This window comes from Spermophilus citellus, assembly GCF_964194105.1.
Source record: "Spermophilus citellus genome assembly, chromosome: 1".
NCBI classification, from domain to species: domain Eukaryota; kingdom Metazoa; phylum Chordata; class Mammalia; order Rodentia; family Sciuridae; genus Spermophilus; species Spermophilus citellus.
This window is the reverse complement of record NC_138182.1, coordinates 9516989-9538938: the sequence shown is the minus strand read 5'-3', so window position 1 is coordinate 9538938 and position 21950 is coordinate 9516989. Positions and strand designations below refer to the sequence as shown.

The 21950-nt window shown below is 41.7% G+C and overlaps 1 protein-coding gene across 1 annotated transcript in view; it reads right to left on the bottom strand.

Moving 5' to 3' along the window:
- FGF14 (fibroblast growth factor 14) overlaps positions 1 to 12328 on the bottom strand; it is a gene marked incomplete at its 5' end in the record, with an annotated part of 642354 nt that extends 630026 nt beyond the window's left edge. The window contains one exon of the mRNA XM_081307817.1: positions 12121 to 12328. Coding sequence (XP_081163943.1) covers positions 12121 to 12328 — 208 coding nt within the window. The remainder of the gene's footprint in view (positions 1 to 12120) is intronic.
- Positions 12329 to 21950: the final 9622 nt, after the last annotated feature.

Below are 21950 nucleotides of genomic sequence, written 5' to 3'. Positions count from 1 at the left end.
CTCCCCTTGTTTAGAAAGGCTCCAGAGCTAGAAAAGTGGCCTCAAATTATATAAGAGATTAGATAACGTAAGTTCACCTACCTATCCACTGTACCTAACTATCAAGGACATAGACGTAACCTCTCACTACATTTCCTGTTTCACATTCTCAATAAATCATCTCATGAGCCTCCACAAAGGTGACTCCAGTGTCCGTCACACACACTTTTTACTTCACCCATCTTTAAGTTCAGAGAAGCATGGTCCTTTGTGCCCCCACAACTTCTTAGCGTGGGTCTTCAATTATTCCATTCCTGACTGGTGAGTGACTTTCCTCCTGCTTCTATTACACACCCAGAACCATCCTTTCATCAAGCCCTGGTTCCCATCTTTAACTGACAGAACAACATTTTCTTTGATTGCTTTCTAATCACACAAATCACTCCTTCCTCCCAATACTCCCCCTCCCCACACTCAGTTGCATCCATTACACTTTCTACCCATAATCTTGCAATTCTCAATCATCTTACTCCCCTTTTCAGAAACATTCTCTACTTCACTAATTTTAATACCTCCAGTCCAACTCCTCCACCAGGCTTTCAGACTTCAAACTATAATTCCACTAATCTCAAAAACACCATTCCATTAACTTTCCCATGAATCCCCAATCCATACCTCTCACTCTATCATAAATAAGTCTAGCCTTTGACTTTCACATAAATTACATCTGTCCATTGCCAAGAACATGCTTATCTCCCCTGCTAATTGAAACATGCCTTCAGGCGTCACATCAGGTCACACCTCTATAAAATATTTTCCTTTCTTCCCCTTTCATCCTAAATGGGTCTTCTGTCAGAACTCCATCTCATACCTATTACTCTCTGTACATTTAGCTGAAGAACTTATAGGTCAAGGACTAAGTACTCACATTTTAAATCTCTCTCAGTAACTAAATGTAAATTTTAATGGTTAGAGGTTCATCATAGAGGATTACATATTTAGTCATTAAGTGCAGGTAGGTTTATCACATAAGACTTTTATATTGTCCATCTTCTCAAAACCTCATGATCATTTTTAAGTCAATTTCCACCTAAAGTATTTCTCTCGACAAAAAGCATTATTGTAACAATAGAAATAGCCTGGCACCACTGAGTCACACTGAAAGGGAAGAAAGAGTTGTCTTGAAGAAGTAGATTTATATGACAACTTACCCATGGCATTTCTACATGTCCTGTAACAGCTTTTGTACCAGACTATCTCCCCAAGGATATTTGCATAGCAAACAGCCTTGGAATCTAGGGATGGGGTCTCTCTCCAAATTAGAGGACACATTTGTTTCCTGACCAGGATAATAAACATACTGTCTCTCTTAAGGATAAAAATTAGGCAGCTTTGCTAGAAGCCTCTGAAGAGTAGGGATTTCCTAAATTCCAAGTTTCTCAGTTGTGACACAAATCCACTGTGTACAAACATCCACTGAGTCACTCAGCACTGCCCAATCCTGGATCTGGTAACAAGGGGACTGATGACAAATTGAAGCTCATACTATCTGTTATACACTGAGTCCTAAGTACTTTTTCTCTGATCGAGGAGTTTCCTGTCTTTCACCAGCATCTACATTAACTGTGGCAGGCTCTGTAAACTGTGACCCTTGATAGTTCCTGATGACTTCTAGATGTTAACTAAAAAGTTAGTCTTTTCAATTAGGAGATTCTAGTTTACAAAATAAAACAGAAGCTACCACATCAATTCTACACACCACACAATGACAAAAATAATAACTCAAAAGTTCAAGAAGTTCATGATCTAATGAAGCCAAGCCAAGCTAAAGCAAGAGAAATCAAAGCAGTGGTTGCCTTTCAGAGAGGATGTGGGTAAGGCATGAATGGAAATGCAGAGTTTCCTGGGGTGTGGGAATGTTTTTTTAATCTTCATTGGGGTCCTGGTTACAGTGATGCCCACAATTGTCAAAATAAGTCAAGCTGTAAAGTTCATAACTATGTATTTCAATATATGTAAATCATATCTTCATAAGAAATAATTAACATTCTAGACACCTAAACACTGAACATATTGCATCTCCTTTTAGTTTCAGATCAGAATGATTCACGGAAACAAATTATGGATCACTTTCACATAATGCTGTGGAATATGCTTTTTAGGGGGCAGCTGCAACATGAGGATTTAAGAGTATATATTCTGGAGTAAGATCCTTGGATATATACCCAGATCCCTCAATTACTGGCTGGAGAGTACGAAACTTCCTTAACCTTTTCACATTTGGGCTTCATAAGTTTTAACAGAAATATAATATAAATTCCTACCTATGGTTTTGAGGTCTAAATCAGGTGTGTGACTGTGTGCCTAGCACACAGAAAACATTCTCTAAAAAAGTAATTATGGTTATTACTTACTTAGAGCGTAGGTATAATTATATAGGATTCAAAATAATTAGGACGCTTCTGTTAATGCAAAAGAGTAATCTGCTTATAAAAATCTAGGAAGTTGAACATACACTCATGGATTAATAAGTTATCTACTGGCACATGTACTCTGCCTCATCATATGATGCCCTCCACCATGTTCTGATGCAGCAAGAAGGCCTTCACTAGATGCCAAGCAGATGCCAGCGTCATGTTCTTGGACTTACCAGCCTTCAGAACCAGGAGCTAAATCAACCTTTATTCATTATTAATTACCTGGTCTCAGGCATTGTTATAGCAACAGAAACCAGACTATGATACCCTACATAAAATCTGTTACTGCATCTGTAAAATATTTCTCATATTTAATATCATTCCACTAAAAGTATTTCCTATATCATTAAACATGTATACATGTATAAAAGCTTCACATGGAACCTCATCAAATTGTACAATTTTTATGCTTTTATGTATCAGTTAATAAAGAAAAGTTTTAAAGAATTGCCTCTATTTCATATCCATTATTATATGTCTGAGGTATAAGAAATTTTATTTCCTTAATAGCCATGAGTTGGATAATATTTTTAATGTAACAGAAAAAATAATTAAGTTAATGAAAAAGATAAATTCCCAGAAAAAAAAATCATTTAAGAGCATGGAGAATATTCAATCGTACTGGGTTCCTGCTTTTAATCTGCCCCAATTAAAAAAAAAAAAAGTTGAAGCAGAATGATAGTGACTACTGAGGGTTTGATTTCTTTGCTTAACAATTACAACACTTGCTGCACAATAGTAATACAACTTTAGAAGATGAGTTGCAGATTTTAAGTGGCTATTTTAAAAAAATCATAATTAAGGGATATTATTTTTCTTTTAGTCTTTAAGCCTTCTTTTTTTCATGTTTCTTATGTCTTAGAGTACAACAACAGTATACCATTTGCTGCACACAGGAAGTGGAAAGAATAGAGATAATAATCCCTCCCAAGCTACGCTAAGAGAGTATTACCAAAAAGGTTACACATACTCCAGTGAGCCGCTGTAACTGTGCAGAAAGACATTACAGAGGGGGAAACGGCATTTTAATTACAACTTCATTCATTTCTATCTAAAAAGCAGGTGCATACACTTACATATGTAAATTCAACAAAGTTCACACTTCCTTCTCTTCTTGCCAGACCTGAATAGTTAATCTGAAAATTTAGCTTGTAGTGCACTGCTTGACTCCTCAAACAGAACAAAGTATTTTGTACAAAAACACCTGCTATTGATAAAAGAATTGTAAAGAATCACTAAAAATCGTTGTGAGTCATCTTTATTGTAAAGCATTTTTCCCATTCCTAAGAATTTTCAGATTTGAAGTCAAGACAAATGAATTCTTTATCCAGGGCAACTCTCCTAAAACTGACGGCTTGAATTTTAACCTAGAAATTTGTTGAAGTTTCTGACTTGCCATTAAGTTTCCTCAGCTGCACAATATGAAGTCAGAAGAGGTTTTACTGCATTTCAAGGACGGGGGATGCATTACTGACAAATGGCCAGAGGATTGTGGCATCAACACTAGTCCAATCAAAACCTGTAGGTAGAAATTCTAGACTCTTCTTTCATCCTACTTCCCAAATTTAAACCCGCCCACTTTGATGGACTCTACTTCCTTTCCTGCACTTTAGTTTGAACCGCATCATGACTCACTACCTTAGTTGCTTCATCTATGGCCTCTCTACCTTCCATCTTGACTGACTCAAAGATACTTTCACCCCCTGTGGCCAAAATGGGTTTCTAAAGGGTAAATGTGATTGTCACACAGAATGCACAGTCTGTTCTTGAACTTTCTAATCCCACCACCTGCCAATTCCTACAAACATCCTCTGACTGCCCAGTGGTATTATAATTTCTAGCACACAGGTGCCTTTCCCAAGAGACTAACTCCCAGTGGTTCTTCCCAACTGAGTTGTATTCCCTCCAATAGGCCTTCCAGGATCTCTTTTTTGGACTTAAAATTCCTTCATCTGCCTACAGTTCCCAGTATCTATCACACCATCAGAACTGATCCAGCTCTTTCTCTCCTGCAGATTCCTTGAGGGAAGAACTCTTTTCACCCCTTCACTTCCAGCATGAAATTGGAACACTTTTTAAATGTTCATTAAGTTTTAAAGGGAGATTATAGTTACTACTCAGTAAAACACTTTATGAATTTCAGAGTTGGAATACACCCTGAAAATAATTTTCTCAACTTCTTCATTTACAAATGAGGTTTTAAAACATAGGTAATACTTAAGTGATTCTTTCCAATAACCCAAAGATGAAAGAAAGAACAACAAGCCAGCGGCAATGGTCACCCCACTCCTCAAGAATGTTTATAAGTCTCTAAGGAAAGGACATCAGGAGATACAATGGAAATGGTGGAATGTCATCTATTTTAGCACCAACCACACCACTCAATGACATGCAGGAGGCGCTTCCCAGAGTGTCCCAAGTAAAACAAGAGTCTCTTCATCCAAGGCTCAAAGTGGCTGCGCCTGCGCCTACAATTCCATAACTAGCTCCTGGAAGTCACTCGTTGCCCTGGCACAGTGGCCACCCTTGTAAGAGGCGCAGGTTGTTCAGGATCCTAAAGGGGGCTGTGTCTGATACGGTCCGACTTTAGAATCCTACTTACACACACAGTCCAGGAGGGGTACCGGGAAAGGAGGGACATGGGACTGGGTGTAAAAACCTAAGTTTATTGAAGCCTAGAACGTTGCAACAAGCTGGGGCTGGGCTAGCTTGGCCTCCTCAATGCCAATGTCCTTGCAGCAGAGGAGTCAGGCCCCCAGAAGGCCAAGGCTGAGACCAGCCAGCTCATCCCCTGCGGGCGAGGCCTTGGGCTCAAGCCCGAACGCTCCGCTCCGTCCTTCTTTCCAGTCGGTCCCGAGGCCTGAGCTGGCCCTGGGGAGCGGCCGGGGACAGCGGCCACCTGTGGGTGGGGACAGGACTTCCCTCCAGCGCTCAGGCCGTCAGGTGCACAGGGGCCGCGCCCAACGCCAGCGAGGACCCGGAGCTCGGCCAGCGCGCTTAGTGGCTCCAGCGCCGCGGCTTCCGGCCGCCGCGGTTTCCGTAGCAACGGCTGCGCTGGCCGTGGAAGACGCTCCCGGGGTCAGAGGTTATCTCCGTGGCAACGGAAACTTCCCGCGCTACGGCAGCTCCAACAAGCCGCTTCCGCCGCATTGCGTAGCGGAGCCCCCGGCGCTCGGTGGCAGGGCACGCGCTGCTGTGCCGTCCAGCGAGCGGAGCGGGTGGCGGGGCCGGGGACGCTGGCCGCCCCGGCACGCCCGCCCTCCAGGGCTGCCTCGTCCACCTCGGAGGCCAGCTTACCTACCGAGGGGCTCCTAGTGTGGAAACAGGACCGAGGAGGGCTGCGGCGCGGGCCGGCGCCAGGCTTTGCAGAACACAGATCGTGACACAATTCTCTGCTTTCCAAAGCCGTGGCTTCTGTCAAACTTTCCCGTCCCCGACACAAACTCCAGGCCTCTGAGCCGAGGCCACAGCGGCCCAGCACCGCCACCTTCTAAAGTGGCTCCAAAAGGAGCAAGAGAAACAGATGGTGCAGGGTTTGGAAGGACAAGGCGCTCTCAAGTTGGAAGATGAGTGCTTTTAAAACTGCGAGAGAATGAAATGATAGGGGGCGACTGCTTTCAAGAGATGGAAATAGAGAGGTTCCTTAGCCACAAGGAGGATCCCAGTGACCATCTTCAGAGGCAGGAGAGCAAAAGAGAAAAGAACACTGCATTCAACTTTACAGGAAAGGAGTCGAAAGTGAAAGATCAGAAAAGAAAACGAAGGCGGAACCCAATGGTGCACCAACCTTTTGAGATTTTAAGGCTGAGCATGCCTGAAGGCAAGAATGCGATTGGCTCTTTAGGTTGTATTTGAGAAAAGCTCAAGTGTGAGGAATAGATTGCAGGCCTCAAGTTTTGAGATTTAGAAGGAAGAGTATTATAAACTGTGGCCAGGGCATGTTTGCACACCATGTTTCAGGTGACCTACCACAGCCGATGAAGAGCCTGATGTTAACACCAGTGACACCTTTCACCATTATTTTTTTGTTTCTTATCATTTAGAAGCCTCATTATTGGGTAGCCCTATTAGAAAGAAGTAAGCATAAATACTATCAGGTATAGTCCCAGAGTTCACTTTTTCAGAGACTCCTGTTTTGCCCTATTTATTTTACTGAAATATATTAAGAACCTGCCTCCTGTCATAAGTAGAGTTTTTGCCAGGAGATAAGGATAAAGACAGTAGTGCCCAACACTAAGATTTTCTTAGACGATTTTAGTTGAGCAAACAGTAACTTCCGTGTTCTTCATAAAACGTGTGTTTGTTATTCCTCCTATTGTCCCCCAAGTTTAGAAAGCCCTAAGAATTCCTCCTTTTAACTTCTTTTCCCTTCATCATCCTACCTTTTGCATTCTGACTTAAGTAAAGAAATTAGTTTGTAGCAACTAGAGAAATATTCAGGGAAAATATCAGAAAGTAGTTGGTCCCTCAAAAGCATCATAGCAAAAGTATGTTTGTATCTCTAGAGGTATACTAAGGAACTGAGAAGTCTCCCCCAGGAAATTCCCTGCCCTTCAGTGCCCAAGTTCAACTCATAACTAAATCTGGTGCATGGTATACAAACTAAAACCTCATGAAAACCACACAGATTACAACACTAGACAGGTAGATACGTGAGTAGATATATCCCTGACCCACAGTCCCCACTGAAAGGGAGTAAAACGTTCTTACCAGTTGGGGTAAAAGATTTTATTACAAATGTAAGCACATTGCAATGGTTTAAAACTTAATAAAGGAGATCCTGCTATACTGCTTAAACCTCCCAACTGCTTCCTCTTAGAGCATAAGAAACTATTTTGATTAAATGCTTCCATTTTGAGACATCTACACGGTATTTATAGAAAACTCATGAGTCAATTTGAGTGAGGTATGATGCCAAAATGTGCAAAGGAGTGAAAACATTGGTTGTTGTCCTTGTTACCTTAATATAAGAACATTTCACAAAAGTCTCCAGTGTTTGTGTTACTAAAACATGGAAGACTGGGTTGGAACATTTTAAAAAAGTGGTTTAGTGTGGGAAATGTGACGTATAGTATGGGATTAGCTTCAGCACCTTCCGAAAGTAATGCTTCATTTGAACGAATTTTCTCAGTCAAGGATGCTAAGAGAAGAACAGGCTGTATGTGGGTACAGCCAAAGTCATCTTTATTATTAAAACTAAGTTTAGATTATTAAGCATTGAATTTTTATTTGTTAACATAGAAATTTCAAAAAAGAAAAATCCACTCTACCAACAAGTCAGTATTCAGAAACCTATCTGAATGCCATTTTTTGGTTTTCAAAGTGGCACAATTCTGCGCAGCTCATTTTGCTCCCTCAGTAACTGAAGCTTCCTGGATGGAGTCTAAGGACAACTCCTCATACATGGAACCCCACTCCCAAAGCCAAACATGTTAGAAGAAGAACCTTACACCTGTTTGGTCTTCTAGAATGCAGTCTGAATTTTACATCTTGGTTTGCCACATATTTAGTGTATAGAAATGCAGAAGCTGTAGCCCATTTGTGGTTCACCCTACTCTACAAAACCCAGAATGAGTCTGCAAGCTGAGTAAAAAGTGCTTACTCTTTTACTTCCCTCTCCCCATATTTTCTTACTTTCAAATTCCATGACAGCAATAGATGTAAAGCAAGTAGCTTTAAAAATACAATGCATATCTAAGTGAATAATAGTGGCCTACCAAGTGTCTTGGGTACCTTTGGTGCCTGAAACAGCTTAGTGAAAGACAAAAGCAGAGCTGAAAGCTAAAAATAACAGGAAATAGAAAGTGCTAATTGGTACTACCAAGTCCTGATGGTTCCATTGCAATTACATGGCAGAGAAAGAGACTAAGCTCAGAAAAAGAAACACTCCGAGCCACGAGTTTGTGGGATGTTCTGAAGTACTTAGCAAAACTAGGTCTAGGACATCCTCTTCATGCCTATCCTCCTTGCCACTGACCCATGCCCAAAATCCTAGCAAGTCACAGTGGCTTGAGGATGTCCTGTGGTCGCTTACTAGATATGTACATTTGAGAGGCCATTGCTTTCTTCGCTTTTTTTTTTTTTTTAACTATGTGTCTGAACAGATGGCAATGATATTACTTTAGCATTTATCTTTATTGTGGACTTTATTCTTTCAAGCACATTCTTCTCACGCTTTGCTTCAAGATTAGTGACCTAGATTATTTTCCAAACTGGCCTGTTGTACACACTGGTCAGTACAAACTATCATACTGGTTCAAAGAAATGTATCAAGTCTCCTCCAGGCAATATAAATGACTTGGACTTAGTATTTCCTGTCCAATGATTTGCCCAAAATACAGTCACCTTGCATGACTCATATAGTTAAAGTTGCAGCAGGTAACATTTACTCTAAATGCATGGCTACTGCTCTACTCGAAGTAGGGAAAAATAGGACATTTAAGTGTGTGTGTGGAGGGGTGTTCATTCTCTAATAATAGTTGAACTGTGCCACATTGGGTATTTTTAGGATGATAGCAAATTTATATCCAAGACTTTAAACTACTGCAATTTACATTAAGTATATGTAACACAAATACATTTTGCATGTTCTTTTCCAGTTAAATTTTACATAAAAACAACTATTAACAACTGTAAGCACTATGAAGCTAATAATAACTTTTGGGTAGGTGAATAACTTCATCCTTAAATTCACACCTTTATTATCTCCTTATTTTCACATCAACTTGATTATATAGCAGTGCTCTGAAATTCCTCCCAGGAATTTTTGACCAAACTACCCCACACTGCATAATTTGTGGAGACTGGGAAGAAAAATTAATATTTATCTCTGAAATAAGAAGAGGTGATTTACACCAAATTTACTGGTACTTGTAGTATTCTGCCAAGCGTCTTAGTTTGAAACCAGTTAATTGTCCTCTTTTTAGATTTAAGATAACATAATAGGTAGTAGTCAATCTGTTCTTTTTGGTTTTAACAGTTAAGAGGATTTTAGTCTTTGTTTTATTTTAATTACCCAATTAACTTCTTAGTTGTACTGCTATCTTGGGATCAAAAACCTGCAAAGGAGTTTTTTTAGTCCTCATGTTAATAGCAGAAGGAGAATGGAACTTGCCAAGTGCAATACTAAAAGAGGATGGCTAGTCATGAATTTGATTCAAGCTTAAAAGAAAAACTTTTAGAAGGTGAGATAGTGTGACATAATAATGTCCCAGTTTTAAAAAATCTACTAAATGCTGCAACCCCCATGTGGGAACTCAAATCACTGGCAATCTAAGATTAAACTCCCTGATTGGTTGTGTTGTAAGGCACATCCTGAGTTAACCGGGCACTTCATATACAAGTACTTTAGTATTCATAAGCTGCAAATTAAATTGCTCTAAAAATAAGCTGTCATTTGTTTAACACTTTCCAAAAAGCCTGAGAAAGGGGGTGGGGTTATTCCAGAGAGATGAAAGTGGGTGGGGTGAGGGGAGTGTAATAAAAATGTTTTGAATGGTATTTAGGGGGAAATTAGTGTTTTCAGTAAAATCATGTATAAAAGAAACAGAAAGGCCTACAAAGATACACTGCTCTTGGGGAATTATTTCCCCCTCTCAGATACTATGGAAGGACTAACTTCAAGGTCCCTAGACAAATGGCCAAATCTAAACAATAATGCTTTTACAAAAGTAGTCCTTTCTGGGAAGACAGCTAAATCTTTTCACAGGAGGACATGAGAGGGCTTCAGAAAACCAGGATCCTTAAGGTGTGAAGCGGGAGCCCCTCCCCTCCCAACTGCAGCCCTGGACCTGCCCCACTTTGGGAAGTCCTGTGAAACAGTGTTGCAGATGTGGATTGGTTTTGCTGGAACCAAGCCTCAGCAAGTGTCCCTGGGATGCTGGAGGTTGGGAGACACCTCCTAGCTGAAATAGAAAGGTGAATACTGCTTTTCCCCCTGGGCAATTCTCAGGGGGGCAGTACTATTACAGGGCTGCTAAAGGCTGAGAAGTTAGGCCAAAGAAGGGTATAAGGGTGGGGATGGGAGGATGGTCGGACCGGGGATAGAGCTGGAGCCCAAGGACCAGGGTTCCAGGACAGAGACAGTCTGCTGCACCACGGAGCCCGCCTGGCAGGGAAAGGCAACTCTCAAAATCTCCACTGCCATCTCAGCACCCCAGCTGGGGGCAACCTCCTCCGCCCGAGTACGTGAGCATCAGTGAGCAGCTGCCCTCTTGCACCGACTAAAAATTCTGTTTCCCTCTTGCTGCATAAGTGGTGCTTAAAGGGTGCTCAGCCTCCACGCCCACTGCCTCCCTCCCCGCCCACCCACACCTTGTTCTCCTCTGCTCCCGCTGCACCCTCAGGCGGCAGCCCCCTCAGAGCGCACCACCCCAACTAGCTGCATTAGCAAAGTTCAGAGGCTGGGAGCGGGCAGCCACTTGCTGCCCAGCAGAGTGGGTTCCGGGTACCAGCGCGGCCCCTGGCTGAGCTCGGGGTGTCAGGGTGGCCACAGACATCCATGATCTACTGCACCGCAGTGCCAACTTCCAAAGCATCCAGCGCCGGGCTGCCACTGCAGGACAGCCGGTCCCGCCCCCTCCTCCCCACACAGCTCCAGACACAAACACAGGGCCCGTCCCTCCCCATCCTGAACTCAGTAGGGGGACTCCCCTAGCCCCTGGCTGCAGGCAGGCGCTGTTCCGGGTAAGGCTCACGCAGCCTCCTCGCCCGTGGCGGCCGCCACCGTGCAGCCCGCCGGCCTGGCCACCCCCGAGTTGCTCGCCCACAACTCGGCCGCCCCCAAACGCTTCAGACAGAGAGGAGGGGAAGTGAACCCCTCGCCGGCTCCCCAAATCCCCTGCATTTGCATTTCTTATGTAATGTACTGCAAGTTTCCCTGTTGGAGCCCTTTAGAATCCCAGCGCATGATCACCGGAGACTTAAGGCAGGGACTCTGCCCCTCTCATCCCCCGGTGGGACTCAGACGCAGGGTCTGACAGGGCTTTCTGAAGAGGGGATTTAAATGACATCTACGAGAGGGGCTGGGCTTGTCTTCTCTGCCCGGGGTTCCCTTCAGGCATAAACCCTGCTCAAGTATTCCCAGTGGCAGGATGTGTCAGAGGCAGACAGAGGGAATGAGTTAATACTCGGGCACCGAGAGCTAGACGGGGGAGGGAGGCGGGGGCTGACGGAGGAGCGGGGCCGCGAGGGAGGGGGCCTCTCTTACTTTGGTAAAGGTGATCGAGGTGGCGAATATTGTGCAAGCTAATCAGAAAGTCTAGTGCTACGTCCCCGAACCTGCAGCAGAAGTACGGGAGAGCTCGCCGCTTTAGCTCCTGCCAACTACCGAAGCTTCGGCTGCCTTGGGCACAACCTTAAACCGTAGCCCTTCAATATTCCACCAAGCACAGGCAACCAAATACATTTAGGAAAAAAGAAGTTTCCTCCGCCCTCCTAGTGATGGATCGTGTCACAGCCAAGAGATGCTGATAATGGTTTTCGGGTTCGCAGACGCGGATCCAGCTGCTACTTGTTTATTCATGCAGCACCTCTATATGCAACACTGTCCTGGTTCCTTGTATGTTTCCCTGCCTTCCTGCATAGCAGAACTGCAGATCTAGCTCGATGAGCAACAGACAGGTTATTATGAGGAAAAACATAACATGATGCATGTTTTGCTTACCAGTTGGGTTCTTGTTTTTCTTAAGACTCTTGCCACAAAGACACTGCAGCATATGCGTTCCTTTGCTGAAAATGTTCCAAAGAAACCACATTGATTTGGGCGAAAAGCAATCCAGCAGCTTAGACACCCTGAGAAACAAGAGATCCTTGTGGTTGCATAATAATAATTTGAAATCAGTTCTCCTGAAGAGGGGCACCGGTTTTACCATAGGAAAAACGATAATATTCCGGATCTTCTCCCAGTTTTTTCCCCTCACGTGGTATATTTCTTTGAGACTTCTCAGTGATTGTTTTTTCTCGGCCAGGGTGAATGATTTATCCCCCCTTGATCACCACTGGATTATTACCAAAAGGTTGGGAAAAAAATCCTTTTTCAGCATGAAGTCAAACAAAAAGGCAAAGAAATCCCAACTGAGACCAAAACTAATCAGGGAGAGTAGTAATGCACAAAAGATCCCCGAAGAGAAAACCATAGCCTTTTACTTGATCGTTATGAGGATGGGTGGATCTGCAGAAGGCAAAGCAGGATTCATCTTACTGAGAGAAGACTGCCATTGTGTAGCCCCTAGGAGAGAAGGGAAAAAAAAGGAAAGAAAGGAAGGAAGGAAGGAAAAGGAAAAAGAAAAAAAAGAAAGAAAAGAAAAAAAAAACCACCACCACACACACTCACACACCAATACCACCTCCGGGACTGAGTCCGGCAGCCGAAGAGCCTCCCTTCTCCCAGTGTCGATTTTTTTTTTCTTTTTCTTTTTCTTTTTTTTTTAAATAATCAATCGCCAGTGCTCAGTGGGATCGGGTTGAACCTGCAGTTCTCAATCACCACGAAGAAAAGATGCAAATCTAGGTGCCCCCTCCCCTGGTCAGTCTCGTAGTAGGTAGAGAGCTCCACAAATCCCCTTCCTCCTTCTTCTCACTCTTCCAGTTTCCAACCACCGTGAGCATGAGGAAGATCTCCCCTCCGGATTCCTCGCCCAGCCTCGGATGTGAGTTACAGGCATTAGAGGGAGGAGGAGGAGTTGAAGTTTGCATTGAATAGACTGGCTTTCCATGACGTAGCCACGTGCTCTCAGACCCGTCACCAGTGAGGTGCTTCAACCAGCCCGGGGAGAGCACTGTCACTGCAGTCTCTGCCTGGGCCCCTCCTGAAGGCTTCCCACCAGCCCGCCCAGGTCCCAGCCCCGGCCCCAGCCCCTACACGACCCTCTCCCTCCTCCGCCAGGCTCCAGCCGGCCTGCTGCTGGCTCCTGAAGCCAGTCTCACAGCTTTCGGTTAAAAGTGGATTTGGAAAAAGAAAATTAACAATTATAATGAGTAAACCTTAGAAAATGCATGGGGGGTGGGGTGGGGGGTGCAGACAGTTTAATAACATTCCACACAGCCAAAATCATTACTTCCACTTTTCCGTTTTCAAAAGGAGCTTGTAAAGCAACTCAAACGTTAAGGAAAACCCAAGTTCCTTGAACTCTTATTATGTGAATCCTACTTAAGGTGCTGTTTGAAAAATGTAAACTAGTTATAGGACAAATATGTATTTCTAGAAAGAGCCTATCAAAAGTACAGCCACTAAAATCTAGATACAAACTACTTTTTTGTAGAGAGGGTCATGTATATGCACATGAGAAAGTTCATGCCTTTTCTAAAGACAACCCAATATATTAAAATATATTTTGTGAAGAAAGCACCCTGATTAAACCACAACCTTTTAAGCTGCTTATTTCTGCACCCTTTAGTTGAACATTAACCTCGCCTTTGTTTACTCCTTATCTAGTCCAACAAAATGGACACGTTTTCTACTTTCATCACTCTCCACTTACCCAGAAAAGCCAAAGGATTTGGAATAGAGCTGTTGGTTAATTTTATTTAGGGGGAAAAAATACAATAACAAACTTCAGTGTTTCTACTACTTAAAATTAGTAAAAATCAGCAGAGGATTTTGGAGAAGTAAAATTGACCACTCTCAATCCATTTAGGTGAATGAATTAAATTTACACTAGCTTACTTCCACTTTAATAGGAAAATTGACACAATAATTTGAACTCTAATTTTAAAACATACATTTAAAGGCTCCAGGTTAACTCTTAAAAAATTAAATCTACTGTCTCAAATGCATGCTATAATCAAACTATCTTACAAGCAACAGAAGTAGATTTAAATTTATGTAGATTATATAAATATAATCAACTTATGCAATGATGGAAGAGGCTGGCTTTGAAAATAAACTTCTCAATTATCAGTTGTCAGAAAATAAAAATGTAATAAATAATTTCCCAACTCTCTGAGTGTTCCAATAAATAAAAGATATTTCCAGACATTATAATTTGCATCAAATACCCTGACCTTTTGGGAAAAATCAGTCAATTTTAGATTAAAATAGAAGAATTTAAAACAAGTAAGTTTTATTAAAGCTAAAAGTGGGAAAGGTAACTAGTGATGGCTTCTACATGTCAGAAGAATCATATTGATTAAAGAAATTACTAAGATTAATTGCAGTCTATAAAGCTTGGGAAGAAAAGGAGGGAATTTAATTTAAATTAAATTAATTTAATGTCAAATGATTTAATAGGAAGAAGCATACTTGGAATTAACATGAAGAGTAGAATTCTTTTTTGAAACAAGAAAAGTGAGATAGCATTGCCTAACAATTAGGAAATGAATTTTTTATATAAATCATGGGCAGATACCATATATTGCTTCAGTAACACTCTGGTATCCTCTAGGGGGTTCCAGAATATCCCAATATATTATCACTGGGCAAATGCAAAAGAAACAGTTGAATAAAAAAAAAATTCTCTCCATCACCATTTTCACAAAAAAATAACTCTCCATCAATGTTTTCCAAACTCACTAGGCTCTGTAAGTTTCCTGAGTTCCCCAGGATATTTTACAAGGACAGTAAAATTTGGGGAGATGTTCCCTAATTATTGAATCTTCTTATATGCTAAGTCTGTATAAAGAGTATTTCTCAAGCCAGCTTTTCTTGAACCTTCAATTTCCCACTCTTCTCTATACTGTTAGGGTGAATTTATTCCCTATTAAAATGAAGAATGAGGCCAGATGTGGTGGCGCATACCTGTAATCCCAGGAGGCGGAAGCAGGAGGATCACGAGTTCAAAACCAGCCTCAGCAATTTAGAGAGGCACTTAGCAACTCAGTGAGACCCTGTCTCTAATAAACTACAGAATAGGGCTAGGGATGTGGCTCAGTTCCAGTGCCCCTGAGTTCAATCCCTGGTACCCACTCCCCACCTCTGCCAAAAAAAAAAAAAAGAATGACTGCCAGAAAGCCATGGTTTCTTTCACTACTGATTGGTGGAGACTATGATCCAAAAATATTATGTTTACAAGAGTTCCAGACCATTATTTAACCATTATTTATGTTTTTTCTATTTGTTGCCAATTTTTACTCTTCTGTTTCTCTTATTTTAGTAATAAAACCTTAGCCCACCACAGTTTTGAAAGGACATGTGGGTATCTAGACGGAGAACATAGTTCCTAGGCTGCATTATAATTAAGTCTGGTCAAATGACTAGATTCTGACCAGTGATATGTGAGCAGGAGTGACATGTTCAACTTCCTCAACACATTCTTCAAAGGAAGTTGTTTGCCTTCCACTTCTCTCTTTCCTCCTTTCTTTAAATAGCAAAGTAATGGCATGAGCAGCTTTGACAGCAAGGACAGGATCACACACCAAGAACAGTGAAGTGCAGAGTAGAAGAAATCTGGGACCCTGGATGGAGCTACCCACCCCATCCTGAACTGCCTACCTGCCTGTACACTATTAGATGAAAAGAAAGAAACTTTTGTCTTGTCTGAGCCTATCTTGGTCCCTCTGCACTGCTGTAACAAAATACTATAGATTGTAAGCTAGAGAAATTTATTTCTCACAATTACAGGGGCCGAGTAGTCCAAGGTCCAGGGGTCGGCAGGCCCAGTGTTGGTGAGGGCCTGTTTCCTCATAGCAGTGCCTTCTTGCTGAGTCCTCACATGATGGAAGGGACAATGAGCTCCCTTGACCCTCTTTGATAAAGGCACTAATCACATTGACGAGGGTTCCACCCTTCTGTTTCAATCGCCTCCTAAAGGGGCTGCCTCTCACTGTTATCACATTGGGCATTCTGCTTCAATATAAGCATTTTGGGGGGACACAAGAATTCAGACCAAAGCAGAGCCATTGTGTTTTTGTGTGACTTTGTCATAGCAATTTATCTTCTCTGCTGATTTATAGACCGGACTTTAATTGATAAAAACACACATACTGGGGTTATTTATTTTTAAATGATAAAGAGCATAAGTCCATAACATATGACTCATGGCTTGATCCAGTCTACCATCCTCCTTTCCATCCACTGGGGCATCTACTTATCTCTTTGCTGCCTTTAGCAAGCCCAGGCTTATCCTCACCACCAGGAAAACATCTGCTGCCAGATCTTCCTTCCCCTGCCTCCCCCTCTGGCCTGTTCCCTGCCCATCAGATGTAGCCCATGACAGTTTAGAGCTTTGACTATGGGGATAAAGCTTTGATTACTGGAAGGGGAAGAACAGAGAGAAAAGTGATTGAGAGAATTGGTCCTGAAGGAACTCAACAAAGAAAAAGACCAATGTGCACACGAAGTCCTCAGACCTAGTCACCCCGCAAACCTTTTTCAAAAAGATGGAGCTTTGTTGTTTGCACACTTATTCCGTATCTATTGTTGGTGTTAACAATTACTATAATTTTTTAAGGAATGATTCTAAATTCTGCATCCCTGTCTTCCTCCTTAGTACCTGTTCTTCCTCCTCTCATGTTCCCACACTGACCCAGAGCATAGGAAACCTCTATTCCTCCTCCTGGAGGGAACAATCTAGAAAAGGTACCTTGGGTCTCTCTGACCCTGCCAATTTCTCACAGTAAGAAAGAACAATTCCTGGACTAACACAGCCCAGCCATTTCTCCTGTGCTCTGCCTGTCTCCAAGAAGTTTTCAGACTCCTCTGAGTCCTCTCTTCCATGTGGGAAGGCCAGGGCTTCCCTTCCGCAGCAGGTCTGCATCCCGTGCTCTCTAAACACTTTGCAGGGCTTGTAGCAGGCAACACCTGCCACACAAGCCTTTCAGCTTTGGTATCAGTGTCTTCTGGTCAAACTCCAGCTGCCAATATCTCCACCTCTGAGCCTGAGGGAAGTTCCCTGTGTCTAGGCTCTCACAGGAAAGCCTGGGAATTAACACTCCCTAAGACCATTTCCCTAATACTTGAGCTCCCCTGCCTGTTGGGAGAGAGAATGATGACTTGGGTGTTTACCTCATTTCCTAGAACTTCCCTGTGGGGTGAAAACAGGCTTCCCAGTGGGGGAGTTGCTTGTCACCATGCTCTTGGTTCTCTCTCTTTCCCATGTTCCCCCCACAAAAAAAACGACTCACACTATAACCATTGTTTTTTAGTAAAATCCCAGCCAAGACAGAACTGAACAGAGGATGCAAGGGTTCTGGGTGTCTGAGCCTGCGCTCTAGAGCTGGGTATTCTAGGATGTTCACTGCAATTTCCAGATGTAGGGGGCATCCTTGAGGAGACCAGTTCTTTTTCATGGGTCAAATTTCCTTCCCCCAAACAACTTTATCAGTAGTATGCCCATCTTTCTTCGCATTTGAATCTGAACTCAGAAATAAGAGGGAAGAGACAGCATTAATTAGCACCTCTTTGGACCCCCTCAATACTAAAAATAATAGAAGAAAATCAGAGTATGGTGCTAGAACAGTGAACCTGCCAAGAGACACAGGCAAAAGCAGGTGAAGTCCCTGGAGTCCTCCAAAATATGAGCTTCTCTTGGCACCATGCCTCAAGGTTTCTTTTCTCACTGAAATGAATGTTATCTTAGCCCATACTGCAGCGACTGATAATAAAGCCCCAACTCCCTGCCCGACCAGTAAGAATCCAGGGGAGCATCTGAGGCAGATAGGAGTTAACCATTCCCAAGTAGGTCTGGTCCTAGACAATTAGAGGATGCAACATAGCTCATTGTATCAATGTTTCTCCACCTTTATAGCCTGTGTCTCCTATTAATAAATGTGTCAGACCTTCTTTAATGTGATTGAAATTTCAATGTGAAACAAACATCTTGGCACAGGCTATCTCAAACTACACTTTCTCTCCACTAACCCAAATATTGGTTATAGTTTATTCTAGGGAAATGTGCCCCCAGCTGGAAATCATTACTGTCTATGATTTGAAGTGTTCTAAGATGAGACTGCTTTCTGTGCCTAGAGTGTGGTTCCCTAATTTCTGTGACTGTTGAAATAGGACAACTTTGGATCTATCATTTTATATTACTGGACAAATTTGTCCACTGAACTTCTTCAATTTAAGGAGAGATTTATATATTCCAGAATGCAAAGTATTATTTTCTCTGGATACTAGTTTGTAAAACTTGTATAACAGGATTGTAAGCACAGCATTATTGAATGTGTACCTAAATAGAAGAGGAACGAATGTGTGATGACCTTTCTCAGCTCGGTACCACCAACACCCCGTTCTCACCTGAAAAAGCCGAAAAAATATCCCCACAACATTTATCTGTGTGGTTGAAGGTTAGCTCTAAAATGCTCTCAAATAGGACTTAGATGGCAAAAGAAAAGAGGCCACTATTCTCTGAAGATGGCTGCGGGTTGACATGGGATTCACACTGTATTCTTCAATAGCCCTCATATTGCCGCCATAGCCTAAAACTCCTAAGAATCCCAGATGCTCCCCAACCAACATTCTGACAGCATCTGTTTTTAAGGCTTCAGTCTGAGATCACAGATGATAGTTCCCTTGACTTGACTTCCCAACTTTTCCAAAAGCTCTAACTCCCTAATTCCTAAGCCAAGACACTCAAATCAGAAAGCATCAAGTGAATTCAATTTTCCCAACTAATTCCAGATATACATGCAGTGTTTTCTCTGCTGCAATTCTAAACATTACAGGCCCCTGGCACCTTGTTGATAAGGAATTTGCTTTGAGTTGGTGATGATTTGCTTGACACCTAAACATCTGGTATGACAATGAGAACATCCACCCAGTAGACTCATTTTCACCCACATTTAACCATTCTCAGAGCACCCCAGCCTGGGCTTCCAAAAAGCCACATTTTGGAGAGCATCAACATGAATCTACGGCATATTGCACTTTGAACTGACTAAAAATTAGTTGGACTTATATTTCCTCAAAAAAAGAGGTTTGTGAAAGTAAATTCAACTCTTACATGGTTTCTTGCCTTGTAAACTGAAATTTCCTGTCATAAAATGTCATTTATAAAGCAATTTATCAAAATTAATGTGAAAGTTTCAGTCCAAAAAATGTGTCATATATTCTAACAGGTTAAAAAATGCAAAAAAATGCCAACTTGAAAATAGTTTCTATCAAAGAATAAATATCACAAGTTGGTTGTATTGTATGTTACCAGAGTTCAAAAATTATGGTTATTTAATTTGCTCAATATAACACCTTAATATACACATATGTAACTAATCATGTCCTGACTCTTTAATTTCCACCTAAATTTATACTTTGAAGATTATATTATGAGAAAAAATTCTTGTTTCATGTCAATAGACATCCTCACAAATGTATATAATACATTAGATGTAAGTGGACATAATTAAATTACTGCCTATGAAGGTGCAAAAATGTTTAAAATGTTGTGTTTTAACATTGATTTGGGTTAATGCATTATTGGCATCCAGACAATAATGTATTTTTACTTTATTACTTATCTGAATGAAATAAATAATAGAGAGTACACATATATATAATGGTTTAACATATCAACTACTGAGTATTAGCTTAGTTTTAAAGTTTTAAATAAATGTGAAAATAGAAATGTATAAATAACTAGTTGGGCATACCCAGAGTACTATTTTAGATTATATTTAGCAAGTTTATTGTTTGTAAAAAAAAAACTGGAAGAAAAATACACTAAAAAATTATATTTTAGCCTTAATATCAATCATTTTTTTAATACATATTTTTAAAACTATGACACACGTTAGCATATTTGTGCTTTTTCTTTACCATTTAAAATAAGCAATGATTTATATAGGTATTCTCAAGTGTTTGGATGTATCTGTTTTAAAACTCCATTAGTAAATTAAGTCTGACATTATTCCATTAAGCCAGTATTTTAAAATATATTCAGGTTGTGGAAGATGGGAAGTCATGGTGCTCGATGCAGAGCAACAAGATATACTGTTATATTAAATTTAAAGTTACTTAACATTACTAGCTGTGTACCACAAAATTTATGTAATATGACAGAATTTATATAATATTTATCAAATTAAGTATGAATATTAGCAGCAGCAGGAACTAAAATATCAAGTAGAATTGGGGAGAAAAAAAATGAAATTTAAAAATCCATACTATTTCCATTCTATTTTCTACAATATGGAGGATAAGACCACTATTTGCAGCGAAATATTGCCTCCTGAACATGAAATTTCAAAGGCAGCAGCTGACCCAGGGGGCCCTCTTGAGGTTTAAAGTGCAGCCCACCTCCATTTGCCAAGCCAGGGTTCTGGCTAGGCTAAACTAGAAGGGTCTCTTTTTCTAATTGGTTCACCCCAGCAGTGCCTTTTTCTGGTTGACCCTCCAGGGATAGTGCATTTCTCTAATTGTACAGTCCAGGGCATATGATTTTCCTATTTCTCACAGAGCACTGGATGCTTGGCCATCCTGCCTCTGTACCCATTGGACTAGGAGCACTGTGAGGCCAAGGAGACCCATCTTCAGAGAAGTGTCACACACACAAGCTGGATCAAAGCCAACAGACTCGGGTTAGAAGGCATGTGCTGAACACGGTATGAAGGGGAAACTGAGGGATTGTGCTCATTCTCCATGGACTCAGCTGAATCTGCAGGGGTGCCTTCATTTTCATAAAACTCAGTAAGAAGTCAGTTCCATTCAGAAAAGTTAAATCAATGAAAATTTGTTAAAGAAATCACTTACAGGATATTTGGGCAGCATTCAAGAGAGTAACAAGTGATGAGGTTCCCCAGACACCAGCACCAGTGGGAAACATTACCACTATTCTGTTGAAGGGGAACAGGAAGAGCCAGAGCAAGTGGCAGAGGCTGACATCCTGAGCTGAATGGATCATGACCAAAGTGAAGGACCAGAGAGGACAAGGGGAAAGAAATCCCCTGATTTTCCTCTTCTGCTCTCCGTTCCTCAGCTCCCTTCAGCTCCCTTACCAAACCCCACAAGAAGACAGGACAGGGAGCTCAGGCAATGCAACCTTGGGGAATCAGACTCTTGGGGCACAGAAGAGAACAATTGCAAGGTGAGTTGTTACTACCACAAGATGCAAATGACAACACAGACAACTAGGATGGTGGTGACAGGTAGATTTAGTGAGCTTTAGTCTATGCTAGGGATTTTTACATTAACCTTATGAAGTCAGTTCTCTTATAATCCCTGTTATACAAATGGGGAAATTAAGGCAAGGAGAAGCTAAGTTACTTGTCTCATATGGGCCACAGCCAGTTAGCACACTTTTTTGTGGTACACAGCTAGTAAGTACTGCTCTGGAACACATGTTACATAGTATAACACAAAACTAGTGGGACCTTGTCTCAAAAGGAAATAAAAAGGCTGGAGATGTTGCTCAGTGGTAGACTGCTTGTCTAGCATACAGAAGGTCCAGGGTTCAATCCCTAGTAGTATCCCCCCCCCCACCCCCCCCCACACACAAAGATGGTTTCAAAAGAAATTACAAAGTTAGCCTCAAGAAGGCTTTGCTAAGGAGCAGTTTCAACCAAGAAATTCTAGTCGTTATTAGAGTTCAGCTCTGATTGTGACCTAATTTTTAATGTGGAGGG